The following is a 23,867-nucleotide window of genomic DNA, read 5'->3' on the forward strand; positions in this document are numbered from 1 at the left end:
ATTTCTAATAAATTCAGCATAGTTTTTTACCAAGCTTTTCAATTAAATGATGATTAGGTAATACTAATAGTTAGGTATTCAACTACTGATTAAGATGCTCCTAATTTATGACGGCAAAAATCATCTCATCAACAAATATGGTCAGTAGACTAGGTATGCAAACCATTTTCATAAACCATTCAAAGTTAATTAGTTATGCATATGAACCATAGAGGATTGGAAGCATCATTCACTGTGAAAATATTAATTTTACCCACTTCAATTGAGGTAGGAGGTCTTTATTGATTTGGTTTTTTTCTCAGAAGAGTGATGGGAAATCAGCAAATGTTGTAAAAAAAAGTCTTGCCCGTTTCCGTAGTGAGTTGAAGTGGTACTTAGCAGTGATCAGTAGGAGAATAATTATACATAAAAGCTCCTTGCTTTTGTATTTATGTATTTGGGCACACTGGATTTAGGTTTTTGTTTTTGTATATATATATATATATATTTTTTTTTTTTTTTTTGAGTGGAGATATGATATCTCCATTCAGTTCAGTTCAGTTCAGTCAGTTCAGTCACTTAGTCACGTATGACACTTTGTGACCCCCTGGACTGTAGCACAACAGGCCTCCCTGTCCATCACCAACTCCCAGAGTTTACCCAAACGCATTTCCATTGAGTGGATGATGCCATCCAACCATCTCATCCTCTGTTGTCCCCTTCTCCTCCCACCTTCAATCTTTCCCAGCATCATGGTCTTTTCCAATGAGGCAGCTCTTCACATCAGGTGGCCAAAGTATTGGAGTTTCGGCTTCAACATCGGTCCTTCTGATGAATAGTCAGGACTGATTTCCTTTAGGATGGACTGGTTGGATCTCCTTGCAGTCTAAGGGACTCTCAAGAGTCTTCTCCAACACCACAGTTCAAAAGCATCAATTCTTCAGCACTCAGCTTTCTTTATGGTCCAACCCTCACATCCATGCATGACTACTGGAAAAACCATAGCCTTGACTAGATGGACCTTTGTTGGCAAAGTAATGCCTCTGCTTTTTAAAATGCTGTCTAGGATGGTCATAACTTTCCTTCCAAGGAATAAGCGTCTTTTAATTTCATGGCTGCAGTTACCATCTGCAGTGATTTTGGAGCCCACAAAAATAAAATCAGCCACTGTTTCCCCATCTATTTGCCATGAAGTGATGGGACTGGATGCCATGATCTTAGTTTTCTGAATGTTGAGTTTTAAATCAACTTTTCCCCTCTCCTCTTTCACTTTCATCAAGAGGCTCTTTAGTTTTTCACTTTCTGCCATAAGGGCGGTGTCATCTGCATATCTGAGGTTATTGATATTTCTCCCAGAAATCTTGATTCCAGCTTGTGCTTCATCCAGGCCAGCATTTCTCATGATGTACTCTGCATATAAGTTAAATAAGAAGGGTGACAATATACAGTCTTGATATACTCCTTTTCCTATTTGGAACCAGTCTGTTGTTCCATGTCCAGTTCTAACTGTTGCTTCCTGACCTACATACAGATTTTTCAAGAGGCAGGTCAGGTGGTCTGGTATTCCCATCTCTTTCAGAATTTTCCACAGTTTATTATGATCCACAGAGTCAAAGGCTTTGGCATAGTCAATAAAGCACAAATAGATGTTTTTCTGGAACTCTCTTGCTTTTTCAATGATCCAGCGTGTTTTGGCAATTTGATCTCTGGTTCTTTTGACTTTTCTAAATCCAGCTTGAACATCTGGAAGTTCATGGTTCACCTATTGTTGAAATCTCACTTGGAGAATTTTGAGCATTACTTTACTAGCGTGTGAGATGAGTGCAATTGTGTGGTAGTTTGAGCATTCTTTGGCATTGCCTTTCTTTGGGATTGGAATGGAAAGTGTCGTTTTCCAGTCCTGTGGCCAGTGCTGAGTTTTCCAAATTTGGTGGCATACTGAATGCAGCACTTTCACAGCATCATCTTTCAGGATTTGAAATAGTTCAACTGGAATTCCATCACCTCCACTAGCTTTGTTCATAGTGATTCTTCCTAAGGCCCATTTGACTTCACATTCCAGGATGTCTCGCTCTAGGTAGTGATCATACCATCATCATTATCTGGGTCATGAAGATCTTTTTTGTACAGTTTTTCTGTGTATTCTTGGCACCTCTTCTTAATATCTTCTGCTTCTGTTAGGTCCATACCATTTCTGTCCTTTATTGAGCCCATCTTTGCATGAAATGTTCCCTTGCTATCTCTAATTTTCTTGAAGAGATCTCTAGTCTTTCTGATTCTATTGTTTTCCTCTATTTTTTTTGTACTGATCACTGAAGGAGGCTTTCTTATCTTTCCTTGCTATTCTTTGGAACTCTGCATTCAAATGAGTACATCTTTCCTTTTCTCCTTTGCTTTGGCTTCTCTTCTTTTCACAGCTATTTGTAAGCATCCTCAGACAGCCATTTTGCTTTTTTGAATTTCTTTTTCTTGGGGATGGTCTTGCTCCCTGTCTCCTGTACAATGTCACAAACCTCCATCCATAGTTCATTAGGTACTCTGTCTATCAGATCAAATCCCTTAAATCTATTTCTCACTTCCACTGTATAATCGTTAGGGATTTGATTTAGGTCATACCTGAATTGTCTAGGGGTTTTCCCTACTTTTTTCAACTTAAGTCTGAATTTGGCAATAAGGAGTTCACGATCTGAGCCACAGTCAGCTCCTGGTCTTGTTTTTGCTGACTATATAGAGCTTCTTCGTCTTTGGCTGTAGAATCAATCTGATTTTGGTGTTGGCCATCTGGTAATGTCCATGTGTAGAGTTTTCTCTTGTGTTGTTGGAAGAAGGTGTTTGCTATGACCAGTGCAACTTCTTGGAAGAACTCTCTTAGCCATTGCCCTGCTTCATTCTGTACTCCAAGGCCAAATTTGCCTGTTACTCCAAGTGTTTCTGGACTTCCTACTTTTGCATTCCAGTCCCCTGTAATGAAAAGGACATCTTTTTTGGGTGTTAGTTCTAAAAGATCTCATAGGTCTTCATAGAACCGTTCAACTTCAGCTTCTTCAGTGTTCCTGGGAGGCATAGACTTTGATTACTCTGATATTGAATGGTTTGCCTTGGAAATAGAGATCATTCTGCCATTTTTGAGACTGCATCTAAGTATTGCATTTTGGATTTTTTTGTTGACCATGATGGCTACTCCATTTCATCTAATGGGTTCTTGCCCACAGTAGTAGATATAATGGTCATCGGAGTTAAATTCACCCATTCCAGTCCAGTTTAGTTCGCTGATTCCTAAAATGTTGATGTTCACTCTTGCCATCTTCTGTTTGATCACTTCCAATTTGCCTTGATTCATGGACCAAACATTCCAGCTTCCTATGCAATATCGCTCTTTACGGCATCGGATTTTGCTTCTGTCACCAGTCACATCCACAACTGGGGGTTGTTTTTGCTTTGGCTCCGTCTTTTCATTCTTTCTGGAATTATTTCTCCACTGATCTCCAGTAGCATATTGAGCACCTACCGACCTGGGGAGTTCATCTTTCAGTGTCCTATCTTTTTGCCTTTTCATACTGTTCATGGGGTTCTCAAGGCAGAAATACTGAAGTGGTTTGCCATTTCCTTCTCCAGTGGACCACATTTTGTACTTATCTCTATGAAATGATCCTATGGTTTTGCCCCAGTGATATGTAAATGGTTTGAAATGACTGATAGAGAGAATCACTCTCCAAAGCAGCTTAGTTCTGTCCAACATTTGCTCTTTATTTAAAAAAAATTTTTTTAATAAAATTTTAAAGATTACTCTCCATTTACAGTTATTACAAAATATCGGCAATATTCCCCCTGTTGTAGAAAACATCCTTGAGCCTGTTTTACGATGAGTAGTTTGTACCTCCCACTCTCCTACCCCTGTATTGTCTCCCTCCACCACCACTTGTGACCACTATTTTGTTCTCTACATCTGTGAGACTACTTATACTATCTTATATTCACAGTTTGTTATAAATTTAGATGCACATATAACTGATATCATACAGCATTTGTCTAAGTGGCAAGCATAATGCCCTCTAAGAACATCCATGTTGCTGGAAATGGCAAAATTTTGTTCTTTTTTATGGCTGAGTAGAATTCCATTATATGTATGAAAATCCCTCTTCTTTATCCATTCATCTGTTGATGGACACTTCAGTTGCTTCCATGTCTTGACAATTGTAAATAATGCTGCTATGAACATTGTAGTACCTATATCTTTTCAAATTAGTGTTTTTGTTTTTGGGGGGTGTATATACCCAAGAGTGCAATTGCAGTCATATGTAGTTCTATTTTTGATTTTTTTAAAACCTCCATTCTGTCTTCCACAGTGGCTGTACCAACTTACATTCTCATCAACCGTACATGAGGGTTCCCTTTTCTCCACATCCTTACTAGCATTTGTTATTTGTAGACACTTTAGTGATAGCCATTCTTGCAGGTGTGAGGCGATATCTCATTGTGCTTTTGATTTACATTGATTAATGACATTGAGCATCTTTTTATGTGCCTGTTGCCCATCTGCTTTTTCTCTTTGGAAAAAACATCTATTAAGTTTTCTGCCCATTTTTAAAATTGAGGTTGGTTTGTTTTTTGATACTGAGTTGTATGCCACATTTGCTCTTTAGTATTGAGATTCATGGGAAGATTCCCTGGGTAAGGGCATAGCAACCCACTCCAGCATTCTTGCCTGGAGAATCCCATGGACAGAGGAGCCTGGTGGGCTACAGTCCATAGGGTCACAGGAGTCGAACTCGACTGAAGCAACTTGGCATGCATGGATTGAGATTCATGTAGGGTTGAAAAGCCAAAAATCACTACAGGAACTGCGATATTTACTCATGTTTCAGTCCTTTTTTAAATCCCCCAATTCCTTCAGACTGCATTTTGGGGTGAAGGAAATTAATATTTTTTAAATCATATTTTTTTTCCTCCCCTTACATTCTTCTCTGTTTGAGGCAATGACTACCACTGCCCGTAAGATGCTGTCTTGAGTGGGTGGTACCCTTCTTGCTTGCCTCCCTGTTCCCTGTGAATTTATGTTTATTGTTCTTCCACCCCCTCTGGAAGGTGAGCAGGACTGTTGGCTGGCAGATACACTGTTTATATTCTAGGGAGACATGAGCAATGTACTTGACTAATATTTCCCTCCTCCTTCAGTGGGAACAAAGCTATTATATTCCCAAATCTGAAGGAAAGAATTTCAGGAAATCCTTGGAAGATAATCATGTATCTTCCCCTTCATATCCACCCCTCCTTGTAATATCTCCTTTAACAAACTCTTTACTCCTTGGTAGGGAGTAGAAGGTCCAATGAGCTTTGGCACTGATTGTGTTCTACTTTGGATTCCTTGGTGTTCTTTCAAAGTTAAAGCCAACAAGTTCAAACTTTGTGGGTTCTTCCATGATGCCCAATGCAGTCTATTTAAGATGTACTATCTTGGGTGGAATGTATCTGCCTGTGTTTGCCTTCCCTACCATACTGTATTCTCAAGATGCATGGACTCAGCCTAGTAGCAGAAATACTATGGGAACCCATGAAATATTTATTAAATCATTGAATCTCACTTGCATGCTGCAGCCTTGTCCTAACGTGATCAGTAGTTTCCCTCTTCTCTGTGTTGAAATAATACTTGATTATATTTCTGCCACTGGATTTGCCATAGAGGGTACTGGTTGTTTTGCGTTTGACTCCCGTAGCAGGTGTGAGTGCGTTAGTAATCCTGTATGCCACTGAGGGATTGCTCAATGCTGTGAATGTAGCAGGGCCAGCCATTCATTCACAGTGCAGTGGAGATGTGCAGTGTAAAACTGAGGCTTCTTCTAATCTTCCTAAGCCCCACTTGCTGGGTCTGGGGTCTGTAACGGGATGGGGTGAGATTGAGAAAGCAGGGAAAAGGTGGAAGAGAGAAACTAATTATAATCTAACCTATGAAATTGCAACCAATTCAATAATTGAAGCAATCTTTTTGGGTAACTCACTTTTTGAAAAATTTAAATACTTAAGACTTTCAGATTCCCTTATTCTTCTCCCTACTGCTATCCCAGGCAGCACAGGTCCATGTGTTCTTGTGTTGTCCTCTGGTATCTCTTGTCTCCAAGATGATGCCTCTTGTCCATTTGGTCACTGCAGGTCTTGGTGACGTCTCTGGCCAAGGTCTTTGTGTTCCTTTTGGCTCCGCCGAGCTCCTGTGACACTGTGGTCCTCCTGAGGCCTGGCTGTAATGCCCACCCAGTCCCTGGCTTGGGGGGATGCCCTTGGGGCGCTCAGTCGTGGTAGCACCACTGGTAGCTCTTCCAGTCAGCACTCGCAGCTCTGCTTCAAGGCACAGGGGACCCTGGCACCCTCCTCCTCCCTGTTCAGGAGCTAAGAAAGACTTGAGGGGTCTGAACTCTGGCTTCCCTCTGTCTAAACAGTCACACAGTAGCTGTTTTACTCTGATGGTGCCGTACTGGGTCAGTGTGAGGGTGTCCTGGGAGTGACCTCGGAGGTCGTCTCCTTGCTGAGTCTAAAACAGAAAATCGGGCTGAATGCCGCAGCTCTCAGCTTTCCCTGTCCCCACTGACACTCCCCTCTCAGAGCCCTGGTCCAGGTCCTACTCGCTTCATAGAATCTTCTTTACCCAGACTCCTCTTTTCACTGCTCTCTGGGGTCTCATCATGGTGGGAATGGCTGTTGTGACTGCAGGGATGGGGACACAAAGCAGGAAATGACAACACAAAATATTCTTTTCTGTTCCATGCAGTGAGTTCAGGTGGTAGAAATCCCCACACTAAGAGGAACTAGGGTTTAGGTAAGGGAAGTCTAGTAGGTCACGAGTTTTAGCTTGTCGCTTCCTATTCCAGTGGTGTCTTTGGAATAGCGTTCAGGGAAATGGGAGGGTGTGGGGGCTAAAAGAACAAGGGAAGGGAGAAGTCCACCCCTGGTCCATGGAGAGCAGTAGTAAATAGCCCAGAACCAAAGGCACACACAGAAGTAGCCAGGGCTGTTCAGTGAATCATTATGTTTGACTGTAAATTTTGAAGACCGGTCCCAACTCTGATAAAGATGCTCACGTTGTTGTTTCACACCAGTGCGGAACTGAGCTCATCTGCTTCTTGGACTCCGCTGGGAGACTCCTAATCAGGGGTCACACTTCCCCTGCCTGGCCTCAGGCTTTGCTGGGTTGTGGACAGAGCAGGTATCCTCTCTGCTGTGATGCCAGGTCAGAGGCCTCACTGAGCCCCAGTTGTTTGTGTTGGTAGCCTGGTAGAAAGAAAGGAAAACTCCTTCTTTAGAAACATTTGACAGCATTGGCTTGAACGCACCCCTCCTTCCTCTACATTTTGCAAATCTCCCAGATGCTTTTAAAGAGTCGATATCAAGTGTTGAACGTTACGTGAGTTTCTTGGTGTCTTTTTTTCCTTTAATAGAGAATCATTCAGTGGAACTGTTTCTTCTTCTTTCTCGTCCCTGAGACAAAGTCTAAAGCTCTTCTAAAAAAAAGTCCTTATTTTTTTTACATTCAATACATAGGACATATTACGATACCACATAGGTTCAAGTGTTGTTAAAAAAAATCTTACAGAGTATGTGCCGAGATTTAGGAGGCTTTAAAAATGCTAAATGAGGAAGTTCTAGTTCAGTAGAGGCTCACACTGCTCCTGAGGGGAAAACTCCAGAGCATTAGAAAATGTTTTAAACCATAAAAATTACCATCATGAACAATGAGGAATAGTTTACTTGGGGCAAGCAGAGTGCTTTATCCATATTGATCAATTGGCATTTGTTATGATTACTGCTAATTCCTTTGTAAATCAACTCTTCTTGAAACTTCTGACAGAAAATAGATAACAGGGGATGAGTTTGGTTCCTAAATAGTTATGGGAGTTGGGTCCTGTATTATTAGCATTTACCTCATTCAGTTACCTGAGCTAGTCAAACTTGTGTTTTTTCTAACCACAGGGGTTCAGGGGGGGATGTTAGGTGTAGGGGGGTGTTAGGTGGGGGGGGGGGCAGGTAAGAAGATGGGTGCTATTTTAATAAAAGGATAGTAAAACAAGTTCCAGCCTTAATATGCAAAGAGATGGAGGCAGTGCTGGTGAGTGAGATAATAATGTCTGAATAAAAAGTCTCCTCAACTCTTTTTTTTTCTTTTAATGTGTAGCAAAATAATGAAGTTTCTGCTTTGGACACATTCAGTTATTAGAATTTGCTAGAGCAGACTGACAGTGTATGATAATAATGATGATAATAACAAACACTACAGATCCATACCTGCCCCCATCCCAAAAATATTGCAAATGAATTTATGGTTGGCAGGAAATTGAGTGGCAATTTGGTTGAAAACAAATGTCAAAAGTTAGGAATGTGCAAATTGTTTTCCTATTTGATCAGAAATGACTATACAATGCAACATAATTGGTTGGATGCATGAGACAAGCACTCAGGGCTGGTGCACTGGGAAGACCCAGAGGGATGGGATGGAGAGGGAGGTGGGAGGGGGGATCGGGATGGGGAACACATGTAAATCCATGGCTGATTCATGTCAATATATGGCAAAACCCACTACAATATTGTAAAGTAATTAGCCTCCAACTAATAAAAAAAAAATTAAAAAATAAACTGAAAAAAAAAAAAAAAACCAAAAACAACAATGCAACATGATCACACGCAGTCACTGCAGTCACAGGTTCTTCCACACGCCAACTTACCCTGCTCCATCAAGCCTCATGCCTGGCTCTGAACTTCCTCCTTTACAAACCCTTCATGGCCGCTCCCTGGTGGCTCAGACAGTAAAGCATCTACCTGCAATGTGGGAGACCAGGGTTCAGTTCCTGGGTCGGGAAGATCCCCTGGAGAAGGAAATGACAACCCACTCCAGTACTCTTGCCTAGAAAATTCCATGGATGGAGAAGCCTGGTTGGGCTACAGTCCATGGGGTCACAAAGAGTCAGACATGACTGAGCGACTTTACTTTCTTTCTTTCTTTCATGGCCACTCAGGGTAGTAAAATTAACCTCAGAATAAAACAAACTTCTGAGGATGAACTGAAAGGGGGAATGAAAATGCAAGAAAGGAGAGGGCCCCACACTTCAGAGGGCCCGAGGGATCGTGGCCAGCAAAGGTGGAATCACTGACGCCTTAGCTGAGTCACTGGGGCTCTGCCTCCCTCCTCTTATTTGTGTGCTGACCATTCGCGGGCATCTCAGTTTCAGTTGTTCCTGAACACTTCTAGCATGAAATCTTAAGTCTGTCTCTCTTTCTTACCAAGCTTCAGACATCCCTAGAGGTAAGCCCTCCTTGGGTCCTCTCCAAAGCCATCAGAGATGGCGAACAGCTCACCTGTGAACATCCCTCCTCCCACGATACAGGAGAGGCCAAAGGGGAGGATCTGGGAGACAGATCTTAAATAGGTCACATGAGCAGGAAGGCCCTTATGAAACCTGTAGGATAAGGGCAACTCAAGTGCAGCCTTGGACTTGATATTGATATCCATCTCAGTATTGCATGAGCTGAAGGACTCTGTCTCTTTTTTTAAATTAAGCTTTTTATTTTGAGATAATTGCAGAGTCACACAAGAAACAGTAACAGAGAGATTTCCATGTACCCTTTGTGCAGTTTTCCCTAGTGGAAACATGTTGCAAAACCATGGTATAACCAGGATATTAACATTAGCACAATACACCGGCCTTCTTCAGAGTCCCCCGGTTTTATTGTACTCCTCTGTGTGTGTGTTTAGTTTTATGCAGTTTTATTCTGCATGTAGATTTGTGCATTCATTATTACACTCCAGGTACAGAATTATGCCATCATGACAAGACTCTTTTTTACAACTATCTTCATTCTACACTCCCCTCTCTCTAAACCCTGGCAACCACTAACCTGTCCTTCATGTCATAATTCTGTCATTTCAAGAATTTTTATATTAATGGAATCATATAGTATTTAGCCTTTGGGAATTGGCTTTTTTCATTCAGGATCATTCCCTTGAGAAAACGGTCTCAGTTTTATTACAATAATTGGGAGGTTACCTCATAATCAGGTTAATTATGTCTCTCAGTTCAATGAATTATAAAGTTAACAAGTCATTTTAATATACAGTACTTCATGTAATCATCTCAGCAGAGTAGAAACAAAAGGCTTAAAAGGAATGACAAGCATGGGTGACAGGATCCCATTTTCCAGCTGTGGCAGAGATTGGCTGGCTCTCCACCAAACCTGCTTCCTCATCCTCCAGGGTATTCACCTGGACTACATCTCCCACCTTCTCTTTTGGAAAGATGTGGCCATGTGACTGGATTCTGGGCCATGGCAAGTTTATGCATATATATATATATATATACACACACACACACACACACACACATATGTGTGTACACACACACAAAGCAATTGTATAATTGTACAGTACAAAAGCAATTGTATAAACACATATATAAAGCAATTGTATTTATATATGCTGATATATAAATATATATATCTCTGTAAATATGTTCTATCATCTTTAGGTGATGAGTTCCAATCTAGCCTCTCACACATGTCCTTCCATCTTCTTTTTCCTTCTATGGCAATCTTGGAAACTTAGGTGGAACTTAGTGGAGCCACCATTGGGCCCACAATCCTGATTTAACTCTCTGGGATCTCTTGACCTTTAGAGTTCTGAGTCACCAGGGGTGTGGGGATGGCCACTGTGGATCTGGAGGCAGCGGAGGGGAGGGAAACAATAGCAGACTAACACTTCCCTTCTTGTCATTTCCTCCCAGGTCTGGTGGGGCTGCCTTCTGTCCTAGAGCATGGACACACACTGCACAGCCCTCGCACGTTCAAAGCAGTGTCCTTAAGTGACCTGAGGAGTTTCTCACAGTTTTCTTTGAGTTTTGTTTTTTTATTTCTGTAATTCTTCTGGAAATTAATTTTAAGGAAGAGAACTGTGCTAATTCAGCATCTCTTCAACCATTCCTTGTAGGTTTTTATGTTTGAATTGATATTAACTATTTCTGTTATTGAGCTTCCCTCGTGGCTCAGACAGTAAAGAATCCACCTGCAATTCAGGAGCCTCAGTTTTGATCCCTGGGTCAGGAAGATCCTCTGGAGAAGGAAATGGCTACCCACTCCAGTATTCTTGCCTGGAAGATCCCATGGCCAGAAGAGGCTGGTAGGCTTCAATCCATGGCATCACAAAGAGTCAGACATAACTGAGCAAGTAACAGACACACACATTCCTGTTATTATAAGAAAAAAGTGAGGGAAAAGGTAGTCTTGGATGCATTTGACTAAAACTGTGTTCCAGGCATGGTCAAATTCCTGTGATTTTGCTGGGTGAGTGAGCTTTAGCTTTTCTGGATAATCATACCAACACAATGCAATTCAAACTGAGTAAGGAACTGAACTCAGGAAAGGAACGTGAGGGAGCCGTGGAGTTGGGTTGACTCTTAAGATGCAGAGGAACATGTCTCTGTGTTGTTCCAACCTTCCTGAATGTTCCTGCAAACTTCCTTCTCATTTCTGCTCATCTTCTTTCTCTCATTACCACCATTCAAAGATGTTTTTAGTTCTTCTCATTTCTTTAGTCTATTGAAACAGATGTTTTTGAAGTGGCATGTTTATCAGCAGAGGAAAGGGATGGTAATTCTTTCCACATGAATAGCTGCAAATGAAAAATGGCTTCTGGAACTTACCTTTTGGCAGCCTGGCAGTATTTCATCTACTTTTCCCTCCACAGTCTGCAGCATGGCCTGTGGTCAATTCTGAATGATGCTCACTCACGGCTTTTCTTTTTCATTTATTTCTTTTTCCTGAAGAACAATGACCAAAAGAGTGGGTTCATATATTAACATACTTTTCCAATAATCTGTGCCAACCTAGAGTCAGACTGCAGTTTTTTTACACTGTTTCCTTTTAACAAAATATGTGAGCTGGGTGACGGTAAAAACAAGTAAGGGATAAACTGGAACTAGTTCTTTAGAAGACCAAGAATGGTGGTAGGGAGAACTCCTTTCTCAATTACTGTGTTGTGTTACTGCAAGAACTGCAAAGGAATAAAGTTGATATCAAATCTAAAGGGATTGAGACTTTAACTCTGGGTCATAATACTTCTGGAAGTAAAAATATGAGGCTTCTCTTCAACCAGCAGTGCTTTCTGCCCGGTGTTCACAGATTTCATCGTATGCACACATACTCACTCACTCAGTCTCACACACATGCATCCTGAAGGGAGATTTACTTGGTCAAAAAGTAGCTAGGAGAAGGCAGAATATGCAGGACTACTCCACGGCATAGCCTCATGAAAGCAAATGGAATGCAAATATTCATCAGAAAACCCACAGTAACCAGGAGAATTTGTAGTGTTTTCTTGAGTGGACATCTGAAGAATGGGTCTATGCTAATGGGATGGAAAAATCACACATAGAGTAGGATAATCAGAAACCATTTATACTTGGTTTTCAATTTGTTTTTGCAGCAGATTTCGTTGCCTACTTATGTTGTGTTTAGGTTACTATCAAAGCATGTATGTCGATCCTTAAATATGCCAGCTGGATGTTGAGAGGAGAGGGCTAGAATAGTGAAGTGGTCAAGGATACAGGCCCAGATTAAATGCTTTATAATTAATCTTGATATTTGGTAATATAAGTCCTTCAGGTTTGTTCTTTATAATCAAAACCATATTTGGCATATTTGGTTGTTTGCATTTCCAAATAAATTTTAAAATCACTCTGTCAATTTACACTAAATGACCTGTGATGAATTTGTTGGGATAACATTGAATCCATAGATAAATTTAGGCAGAATTCATATTTCTAAAATATTGAGTTTATATTTTATGAACATATACTATCCTTATGTTTTATTTAAGCCATTTAAATTTCTCTCAATAATATCTTCCCCTGGAGAAGGAAATGCAACTCACTCCAGTGTTCTTGCCTGGAAAATCCCATGGATGAAGGAGCCTGGCGGGCTACAATCCATGGAGTCATAAAGAATGACTGAGCACATACAGACACACAGTAATATCTTACAGTTTTTGTCTATGTAGGGTACTTTTTTATATGTTGTAGGATTTATTTTTAGATACTTTTTATGTTGATGCTTTTGTAGATAGTACCATGTTCTAATTGTTTATTGCTGTTTTTCTAGTTATCTTGCTTAATTCACCTTTGATTTTAATAATTTATTTGCAAATTCTTTTAGGTATCCTATCTTAAGTATTATTTCATCTGTAGTGACAGTTTTATTTTTTCTTTCAAGTCCTCATATCTTTTATCCATTCTTCTTTCTTATTAAACTGGTGAAAAATTCTCATACAATCTTGAAGAGAAGTAGTAGTATTAGAGCTAATTCAACAGGAAAGTTTTCCGTGTTTCAGGATAATGTATGATCTTTGCTATAGCATTTCTGTTTTAGAGATCCAGTAATGGAAATTCACTTTCATTCCTTTGCTAAGATACTTATCACTTAGATGCTTTCTCTAAGTCTTTTATGATGATCATATGATTTTTCTCTGTTACTCCTGTTAAAATAGTGAATAACGTTTATTCATTGATTTAAAGTGTTAAATCAACCTTGGATTCTTCTAAGTTTGCTTAGATTCTTACTGTTTGCTTTCTTTTCTACCACTGGATTTAATTTGTTAAAATTTCATTTAGGATGTTTGCATCTATGTTCATAAAAGAAACTGTCTTGTAATTCTTTTCTTATGATGTCCCTGTTTGGTTTTGGAATCAAGAGTATGTTGGCCCCATAAAATGAGTTGGAATATGTTTCCGCTTTTGCTTTTCTCTGAAAGACTGTGGTAGTTCCTCTTCGAATGTTTAGATGAATTCATTGATAAAGTGATTTAGCATTGTAGTCTTGTTTGTGGGAAAACAGTAAACTATGGATTCAGTTTCTTCAACAAGTATAGAAATATTCATATTTTATCCTTTCTTCTGTCAGTTTTGATAAATTAAATTTTCATATAAAACTTTTTATAAAAAAAAGTTTTCCCTTTTTATCTAAAATTTTAAGTGTATCTGCAGAAAAGTACTTATGATATTCTTTTATTACAGATTTGTAGGATGTTGTTTTTGATGTTGTCTGTCTGTGCCTTTTCTCTTTTCTCTTGATCAGTCTTGTGTGGCCTTTAATTTAGATTTCAAAAATATAGCTTTTGTTGATTATCCCTGTTATTAAGATTTTTTTCTACTAAAGTTTTGCTTTTGTGTTTATTTTTTGCTGTATTTTAGCAAAAAAAAGATATTTCTGTTGATTATTTCTGTTTTTAAGTTTGTTTCTACTGAAGTTTTGCTTTTATGTTCATTTTTTGCTGTCTTTTACTTTATTTGGATTTATTTTGTCCTTTTAAAATTTCTTGAGGTGGATAGTGAAGTCACTTATTTTTAGATTTTCTCCTTTTCTCATGTGTCCACATAAGGTCTATACATTTCCCTCTAAGTAGTGCTTTACTTGAGTAATACAGGTTTTGATGAATCATATTTTTATTAGCATTTAAAATTATATTCTGATTTAATCTTTGACCCGTGGTTATTTAGAAGTTTCTTTACAAATTTCCAAGCATTTGGAGTATATCTAGACATTTTTTTTTGCTACTGATTTCAAGCTGAGTTCCACTGTTGTCATAGAACATTATCTGTATGATTTCAATTAGTGAAACTTGTTGAGGCTTTTGCTGTTACCCAGCATAATGTCAGTTTTGATGACTGTTACATGTGTGCTTGAAGAGAATGTTTATTCTGCAGCTGGATATAGCGTTCAGTATATGTTCAGTTATGTCAGTTTTATTAATGATGTGATGTAAAATCTTCTATAACCTTACAATTATTTTTATTAGTTAGTAGATTATAAGAGAGGCATGAAAAAATATAGATATGAACCTAGGTACCAAATTTTTTTTCTTCAGTGAAAAGGTAATTAGACCCTGATAATTGACTTAAATCTCTTTGTATATCTGCCTCAAGTATGTGTAATTGAGAACCATGAAAGCAGTTTTTTTATTTATGGCATTGACAGTAGGTAAAATTTACATAACTGGACTATTTTTGCCAGTTTTATTTTTGTTGGCGACTCGATGGACATGAGTTTGAGCAAGCTCCAGGAGTTGGTGATGGACAGGGAAGCTTGGTGTGCTGTAGTCCATGGGGGTGCAAAGAGTTAGACACAACTGAGTGACTGAACTGAACTGATTCTTTGTTTTGGTTTGGAGGTCAGCTAAATCAGGAAACCGTATGCCTAAAACAAGCCATTTCCCAGAAATTATTAAAAGCAATGATCTGTACTGCCGCCTTGCTCATGCAACACCCTAAGCTGAGTGCTATCACATGAGAGATAATATTCGTACTGTACTGTTCAGGGTACCAGACAAGCCTCGTTACAGCGAAAACATATATAATTTTCCTACTCACTGAGTCCCTACAGTCTTCTACTCTGTTGCTAGATTGATCTTTCTAAAATGCCAATCTTATCATGCCACTCCCATCCCACTTAAAATTTCTCCAAGGGCTCCCCATTGTTCTCCAGGAGAAAATGAAATTTCTTTAGCTTGGTCTGCTAAGTCCACCAGGGTCTGACTTCCACTGTCTTCTGAAGTTTTATCTCTTCTTGTCCCCCGAATTCCAATCACATTGGGATTCCTTGAATGTATCACCATCTTCCCCGCCCACCAATTACTCCCTTCCATCTTGCTGGCCTGGCTGATGTCTATCTGGCCTCGATTCAGCTCTGATATACCCTCCTCTAGAGAGGGCCTTGTGACTTGGCAGTTCCTCTCCTGTGTGCTTTCTTAGCACCCCTGTCTCATGCTGCCGTCACGCTTGCTGTACTTGTGGGGTGAGTTCTGACTAGTTGGCTGTCTCCCCTGGTTGAGAGAAGGCACTGCGTCTTCCCACTTTGTACTCCTGGAGCCTATCACAGTACCTGCTTTCAGAGAGTACCCAGACAAGGCTGAAGGCATGTTTCAAGTACCACAATGTTAATTATGGAAACAAACAGATCTCCAGAAAAATATTCAGATGATATCATTGGATGACATTAAAGCATAAGCCTGAAATCCCATTTGGAGGAGTTGTTTCAGTTTGCTTTCTATGGCATTTAGGTAAGTGGCAGGGATGGGAGTGACAGAGGAAACAGGTGTGTGGAAAGTACACAGAGACGCCTTTGCTTTGCAAATACATGGATGTGATGAACTGAGATGGTGGGTTTTTATTATTCAAATGAAGTTTTAGGGCTCATGATTCACTGGGACATGGACGGGAAGTGCTGTAAAGGATCCAGTTCCTTTTGACACTTTTTCAAACTAAACAAAGCCTGTCTGAGACAACAGCCTTTGTAAGCTACACTGGCATTTTAGGGCTGCTTATCCATTCTCAGGGAGAATAACCTTGGACAGAATGGACAGATAGAAGAAAGCATGTTTCATGACTTCTTATTTCAGTCTATTTTTGATTGTGTTTTTCTGATTTCATTCCAGCAGCATTTAAAGCTCAATAAATGTATGTGCTCTCGAAGCCAAGTGTTGAAGGGTTTTGGGGACCTCACTTGGATGGGGAATTGTGCCAAGTCCATTTTAGGGTGCTTGTCTAAGTTATACAGTTAAGTCAAAGAGTTGCTTCCTAATAAAGTCAACTTTGTTGGTCCTAGAAATTATCTTTGTGGGAAAAGAAAAGAGACTTTGTCTTTTCCACTTGCCTTCCAAGTTCCAAAATACAGTGGGCAGGTCTTGCCTCATTGAATTTCTCTCTTCCAAAAGTTTTCTGTAATCCAGATAATGACCTGGTCTCCAGGTGTTCATCCAGGACTTGCCCTGGACCTGAGGGCACTGGGAGCCGAAGGGATGTAATGTTTCATCATATGCCTTGCAGCAGAGACGCTTAGAGAAAGCAAAGGGTTTATGTGGAGAAATGGAAGACTCATGTAAAGATGGAAGAGGATCATCCACAATGAGATTGTACACCATCTTAAGAGAAAGGCTGCTTCTCTGATGCCTCAGCAGTAAAGAATCTGCCTGCCAATGCAGGAGATGTGTGTTCAGTCCCTCGGTTGGGAAGATCCCCTGGAGGAGGATATAGCAGCCCACTCTGGTATTCTTGCCTGCATAATCCCATGGCCAGAGGAGCCCAGCAGGCTACAGTCCAGGGGGTCACAAAGAGTAGGACATGAGTGAGCACACACGCGTGCACTTAAAGAGAAAGGCATCTTGCCAAAGTTTGAAAATGTGAGCGATTCCTAAAATGGTGTTGTACTTCTATACTGGAACTATTATCTGGCAGCCACAGTGACAGAAATGGATGGGGTGCTGGAAACTATGAACATTCACTTAGAAGAGAAACTTTATTATTCTTATTGCTGTACATTTCCCTTCTCCCTCCCTCCCTCCCTTCCTTTAGGTGACTGGACCAAAAATCCTTTTGAATAGTATTAGACAACTAGATGTACTACAGCTTAACATGGGACCTGTCCTTGGGAACATTGGACTTTTAGGTAAAATGAATTAAATGGAAAAACATCCAGACAAACTTTACTGGGAAAAGAAAGGAAGGCATCTGAGCCTTTCTGCTTAACTAGTCTCTCCAAGTCTCACAAAAATAGTTTTTGTAGTATGGGTATGAAGGATTTTGGCTATTTTCAGACAACTCTTAAGATGGATTGAGCTTTAGAGTAAGCCTGTACTATGATGAAAAATAGGTAAGGGTACCTCCATATTCCCAGAAACCTTAAGACATTTCTCAGTTTTTGAGACTAGTTCGTGACTAGTGGTAAAAGAACTAATTGAAAGTCTTCTGCTCACAAAGCAGCAATTTCTCCAACAGGTAGACTGTAGGTGGTATAGTGGGGTGGGGGTCAAGGCAGAATGTTCTAAGAAGTATAAAGGATTAGAGGAGAGGGCGGACTGCAGAGCCAGTGAAACATCACCCACCTGAGTGCTCCCCTAGAGCCCAACAATATTTGAAAGTAGGGATCTGGAATTTCCTAGGGTTTGTATGGGTGGTTTAGTCACTAAGTCATTTCTAATTCTTGCAACACAATGGACTGTCACCCGCCAGGATCCTCTGTCCATGGGATTTTCCAGGCAAGAATACTGGAGTGTTTGCTGTTTCCTTCTCCAGGGGATCTTCCCAGCTCAGGGATCAAAGCCGGGTCTCCCGCACTGCAGGCAGATTCTTTACTGGCTGAGCTACCAGGGCTTTCCATTTGTGTGGCAGCTGCATAAAGCAGGACGCCACCAGCTATGTGGACAGGGAAAGCTGTAACTTACACCTGTGACAGGTGCCAGTCCCAATAGGAGCTGGGTATATAGGAAGTTGGTCACTATTTTTTGTAAGTTCTTATAGTCTTTTTGTTGTCGTATTTCATTTCTTTTTAACTTCTTCTTCTCTCAGTATGTCCACTTTTATTACCTATGATTTCAGCTTTCACCTTTGTTTCTCAGATCTGTTTTCTTGAATTTTATTGAACACAAAGCAGATGCTCTCTAAAACTTACTTGTGTTTTCAGTAGTGAATCTTCTTTTCAAAAGTGAGTCCTTTCTCTGCAATTTGAAGACGATTCTCTACTTTTTTTAGTTGCTGAATCTTTTTGGAATTTTTTTTTCCTGGTTAGTTGTCCTTGAATAAAAAGAGGTGAATGTCTTTGGGTGTTTTCCATAAACACCATGGGTGTGTTATCATGGGTTGCCTTCATGTCTCCCAGGGTGTTGGTGGATCTTTCACTTATCTCATCATCTAGAGAGATGGGAGTTGATAATGAATTTCTAGTAAGTCTTAGGCATCTTGAAGATACTTTATTTTTTAAGTGAAAGATAATTGCTTTACAAGGTAGTATTGGTTTCTGCCATACATCAGCATGAATCAGCCATAGGTTTATGCATGTCCCCTCCCTCTTGAAGCTCCCGCCAACCTCCCTCCCAACCCTTTGAAGATACTTTATTTTGTGTCATTTCTTCTCTGGGTTTGTAGAAGCCACTGGGCTAGGGGTTTGCTTCTGTTTACAGCTCTGTTGAGTCAGGCTGGATTAATGGGTTGTGATCCAGTGGGTCACACTGGTTGGCTTACACTGGATACGTAAGTGTGGCTGTGTTCAGCGTCTGGCCAGCTCCACTGGTGACTATATCTGGTTGAAGCCCTACACTGTTGATTTTCTGCTCCTTGTGACATGATGCCTGGGGCTTTCTGGGGAGATGATTTTCGGTGCTGCTGATCTGAACTGCTGAGTGGGAGCACCACCCCTGGTCTGGCCTGGGGTCCTGGACTACATATTGCAGATTGATGTGAAGCTCTTCATGACTTGATCCACACACAATACTGTAATTCATGACTTAATTCTCCCAATACTGTACTCTCCCCGGATTGGGAATTATTAATAAGAATGGATTAAAGTAATATTCCATATAGTGTTCTTAGTATTGTTTTTGACTGATTATAATTAATTTTTAGTTCATAAAAGTGACATAGGAAACATTTATACTAGGAATAGGTATTTACCTAGAAAAGAAGGGTAATGTGCATTATATTTCACCTGCCACTCCTTTTTAATGTTTTTAAACTACTTGTCCATTTTGTTAAGATTGGCTTTGTTACATTTAAGTCATAAATCCAGAATCCATTTAATTGGAGACCCACACATCTATCCTCCTTGAAAGGTCACTGCCCCAGAGTTTGCCTTAAAGTATTTCGTTTTTGTTTTCTGTAAAAGCATATGAATGATGAAATTTTGAGCTTGTCCATACCTGAGAATATATTTGTTGGCTTAAATATACATGACAATTACACTAAATATAGATGAATATTTGTTGTTGTTGTTTAGTCGCTAAGTTGTGACAACTCTTTGTGACCTCATGGACTGTAGCCTGCTAGGCTCTGCTGTCCATGGAGTTCTCTAGGCAAGAATACTGGAGTAGGTTGCCATTTCTTTCTCCAGGGAATCTTCCCAAACCAGGGATTGAACCTATGTCTCCTGTGTCTCCTGATTTGGCAGGCAATTCTTTACCACTGAGCCACTGGGGAAACCCATAGGGAGATCTAGATATCTTGAATCACACTATATTATTCTCAAAAACTGGTATTGTTATTAACTTGGTTTCTGATATTTGGCGTGGTGGAAGTCTATGGCTAGCTTGAGATTTTGTTACTTTGTAAGTAATATATTTTTCTTAATGCTTTCTTTTTTTTTTAATTTTCAGAGATAAAAAATTACAACAGAATATGTTGGATTTTTTTTTCTGGTTTTGTTTGATCCCTTTTGATCTGCTTATAAAGGTTTTTCCTCAATCTAGGAAAACTTATTTGATTAAAGCTGCTTCTGTTTGTTTCTTAGGGATGTCCTTTTGTAGGAAGAGAGAATCATCTGGTTCTTACTTCTATTAGTTTTATATGTTCCCTCATAATTTTTTGTGTTTTGTCTTCTCTTAGATTTTGAGAACTGCGATGGGTCCTATTTGAGAGTCATGTCAAACCCTGGTAGAATCTTTAAGCCTTAAGTTAAGGGAGAAAGTTTTTAGAAACTTTACATTTACCCTCATTTTACTTTGCCAGTGGAGAGTCCAAACAGCCTAGTGGGTAGTTTGGCTTCCGAAGGTGAGAGTCAGAATTAGAGGCAGACTTAGCCAGGAACATAGTTTGCTGAAGAGCTTCCATTCCTTATTTGGAACAGTTCACAGGACTTGCGTCTGCAGTCTCCCCCTTCTTTGGCAGGCTGGCTGTCCACTGTGTGTGAGTGACTGGTACACCCTTCCATGCCAGCTCCCTGTCTCGGGCTGCCTGGGAAACCAGAACACTTCCTGATGCTGCTAATGGGATCCACAGGCTGACTCTCACCTCCAAGTGTGCAGAGGCCTCGGCTTATTTCCTTTGCATATTTCCCTTTTGGTGATGGAGATTGACAAGTCAGCTCGCCACTACCCTCCATCTAATTTCTTTTGTATTTTACATCACTGAAATTCCTGGAAATTTCTTTTGTATGGCTGACACTCTTGTCTACTTTTTAAGGTTGATCCTGAGCTTTTCCTCCTTCACTATTTTTTTTATCATTTTCATGTAGGTCTGGAGGGGAGTAGTTTATGCCTTTTGGAGAAGTTGACCCATCCTCCCTTATGAATGCAAGCCTGAGAATATTTTGAAGTCAAAAAAGTGGAAATGGCCTTGGGAAATGGAGACTCGATAATAATCTTAAGCATCCTGATAGGATGGCTCTCATGTGGTTACCTGTGATGACCAAGGCCACTGAATAACAACAATGGCAATAATAATAACAAATGCCTTTTAAAATAAATAGTGGTAAATGGGGGGTATTAGTCAAAGAGTACAGACTTCCAGTTATAAGATAAATAAATTCTGGGGATCTATATACAACATGATGATTATAATTAGCAAGCATTGTTCTTTAGTCTCCAAGTTGTGTCTGACTCTTTTTGACCTCATGAATTACAGCATGCCAGACTTCCTTGTCCTTCACTATCTCCCGGAGTTTGCACAAACTCATGTCCATTGAGTTGGTGATACCATCCAACCATCTCATCCTCTGTTGTTCCCTTCTCCTTCCTTCAATTTTTCCTAGCATCAAGGTCTTTTATAATGAGCTGGCTCTTCACATCAGGTGGTCAAAGTATTGGAGCTTCACCTTTAGCATCAGTCCTTCCTATGAATATATAGGGTTGATTTCCTTTAGGATCGTCTGGTCTGATCTCTTTGCAGCCCAAGGGACTCTCAAGAGTCCTCTCCAGTACCACAGTACAAAAGCATCAATTCTTCGGCGCTCAGCCTTCTTTATGGTCCAGCTCTCACATCTGTACATAACTACTGGAAAAACCATAGGCTGCCATTTCCTACTCCAGGGGATCTTCACGGCCCAGGGATCAAACCTGCGTCTCTTGGGTCTCCTACATTGGCATGCTGATTCTTTAGTATTAGTGCCATCTGGGAAACCCAAATACATTCAAACATCTTGTCCTCAAAGTGTCGTTGTTTGCTGGCTGTCAAACAACCTGAAGAGTTGTGCAATCTCCAGATCTCTGTGGTATTTACAGTGTTCCCAGTTTCTGGTCTTTGATAATCTGTTGGCATTTTATTGTTCTCATATGTAGGAAATCCTTCTCTGTGGGTTAATGTTCATATGAGTAAGAGGAGAGTTTTATTGTTTCTCTTACACTGTCTGGAACTCTTGAATTATGCATGTGTGCATGCTCAGTTGTGTCTGACTCTTTGGGATCCCATGACTATAGCCCACCAGGCTCCTCTGTCCATGGAATTCTGTAGGCAAAAATAGTGGAATGGGTTGTCATTTCCTACTCCAGGGAATTCTTGAAGAGCAGTGGGAAAGGTCTTGTCCTCAGTACCTCGTTTTATCATCCATCCTCCTTTAAAAAACAAAACTAGGGTATTTATCTGCTCCTAGAGTAATTCTTGGAGATGGAAATGGCAGCCCATTCCAGTATTCTTGCCTGGAGAATCCCATGGACTATAGCCTGTCAGATACCTCTATCCATGGGATTGCAAGAGTCGGACATGACTTAGCAACTAAATCACTACCACAAGCACCACCAGAGTAATTCTTCCTGTCCAGTAAAAGAGCTTGCCTTCTTGTATTCCTTCTGCTGCCCTCTGTGGTGACTTTGGTGCTCTAAGTCTCATAGCCTGTCTTGGAACACCTGTGGGCCACGAGACTGATACTCTCTATGGTCACAGCTGAACAAAGTACCTTCAACTGAAGCAGTGTTTGGAGATGTTGCTGGTCATGCTTTACTCCATCCAATTAGGACCAAAAAGAATTAAAATCAGAAAAGAAGCAAAATTATTGATAATTTAGGAAATTGTTAGAAAGATGAAAGGTAGTTAGAAAGTATGGGACAAGGTCAGTCCTGGTAGATGAGAACATTTTTGTTCCTGATTCATAGTGGGGAAGAAAATGTGTGAATTTATTTTACAATTTGCTTCTTTGAGAAATAATGGTTTCATCATTAGATTTGTATTTTCCTTTTGTATGTATTGGGATAAATACAAACATTTAATGGCTATAAACTGTTCACTGTAGTTGTAGGGTTATTTTTTGTTTCTTCTATTCTAATTGAATCATGTCTCTTCCCCCACCTCCAGGTTACGATCTTTGGTCAAACAATTAGAGAGAGGGGAGGCTTCAGTGGTAGATCTCAAGAAGAATTTGGAATATGCAGCCTCCGTGCTTGAATCTGTGTACATTGATGAAACCAGGTGAGCTAAAATGGCAAGAAGTCGATGATAAATTTTCTATTATATGACTTTTTGAAATGTCCCTCATGGCATGTAGGTGTTAACATTCAAATGATTGGTTTGATATGAGTTTTAGTTTTCAAAAATGGGGTAGATTTGGATATCACATATCCTCTGTACATCCTCATTTATAAAAGGATTACTAGATTTCTAATCAAATGTAGAGTTCTTCTGGAATTATTACATATTTTTCATCTCAGCCTAAAAATTGCATTCAAGTTTTAATTCATGATGTCCATCTGTAAATGGAAGGTTTTGAAGGGTTGAAGAAGCATTTGTTCTCTTAAACACCCAGTATTCCTCCCTCAATCCTTTGATATGTTATTGATTTTCTTAGAAGACTCTTTTCACTTGAGTTATCTGTAAGTACCAAAGCATTTCCAGTTACTAAGTGCATTTGAGAGTAAAGAAAACAATTGCTTTTCTTTGAAAAACATTGAATTGGTAAATATGAAAGGCTTTTCTTGTTTTATCTAGTTCAGAGAAGCTCCTCTGTTAGCATTTTTGATGTCTAACTTTTCTATGCCAAATTTCAATCTGATAAGACTTCCCAGTAATTTAAGAATCATGTGGCGTAGGTTTCAGTGCTATGCTTGTTCCCTAATTTAAGGAAATTTGATACCATAGTTTTTTTTTTTTTTTTTTTTACTAAATGTTGTA

General features: G+C 39.9%; 1 protein-coding gene across 9 annotated transcripts in view; it reads left to right on the top strand.

Annotated features, from left to right (window-relative positions):
- PDE1C (phosphodiesterase 1C) overlaps positions 1-23,867 on the top strand; it is a 517,256-nt gene that overhangs the window by 367,019 nt on the left and 126,370 nt on the right. For all 9 annotated transcript variants that reach the window (XM_061165421.1, XM_061165418.1, XM_061165417.1 and 6 more), the window contains one exon: positions 23,055-23,168. In XM_061165421.1, the coding sequence (XP_061021404.1) occupies positions 23,055-23,168 (114 nt within the window). The remainder of the gene's footprint in view (positions 1-23,054; positions 23,169-23,867) is intronic.

Source organism: Dama dama, chromosome 18 (genome assembly GCF_033118175.1).
Source record: "Dama dama isolate Ldn47 chromosome 18, ASM3311817v1, whole genome shotgun sequence".
NCBI classification, from domain to species: domain Eukaryota; kingdom Metazoa; phylum Chordata; class Mammalia; order Artiodactyla; family Cervidae; genus Dama; species Dama dama.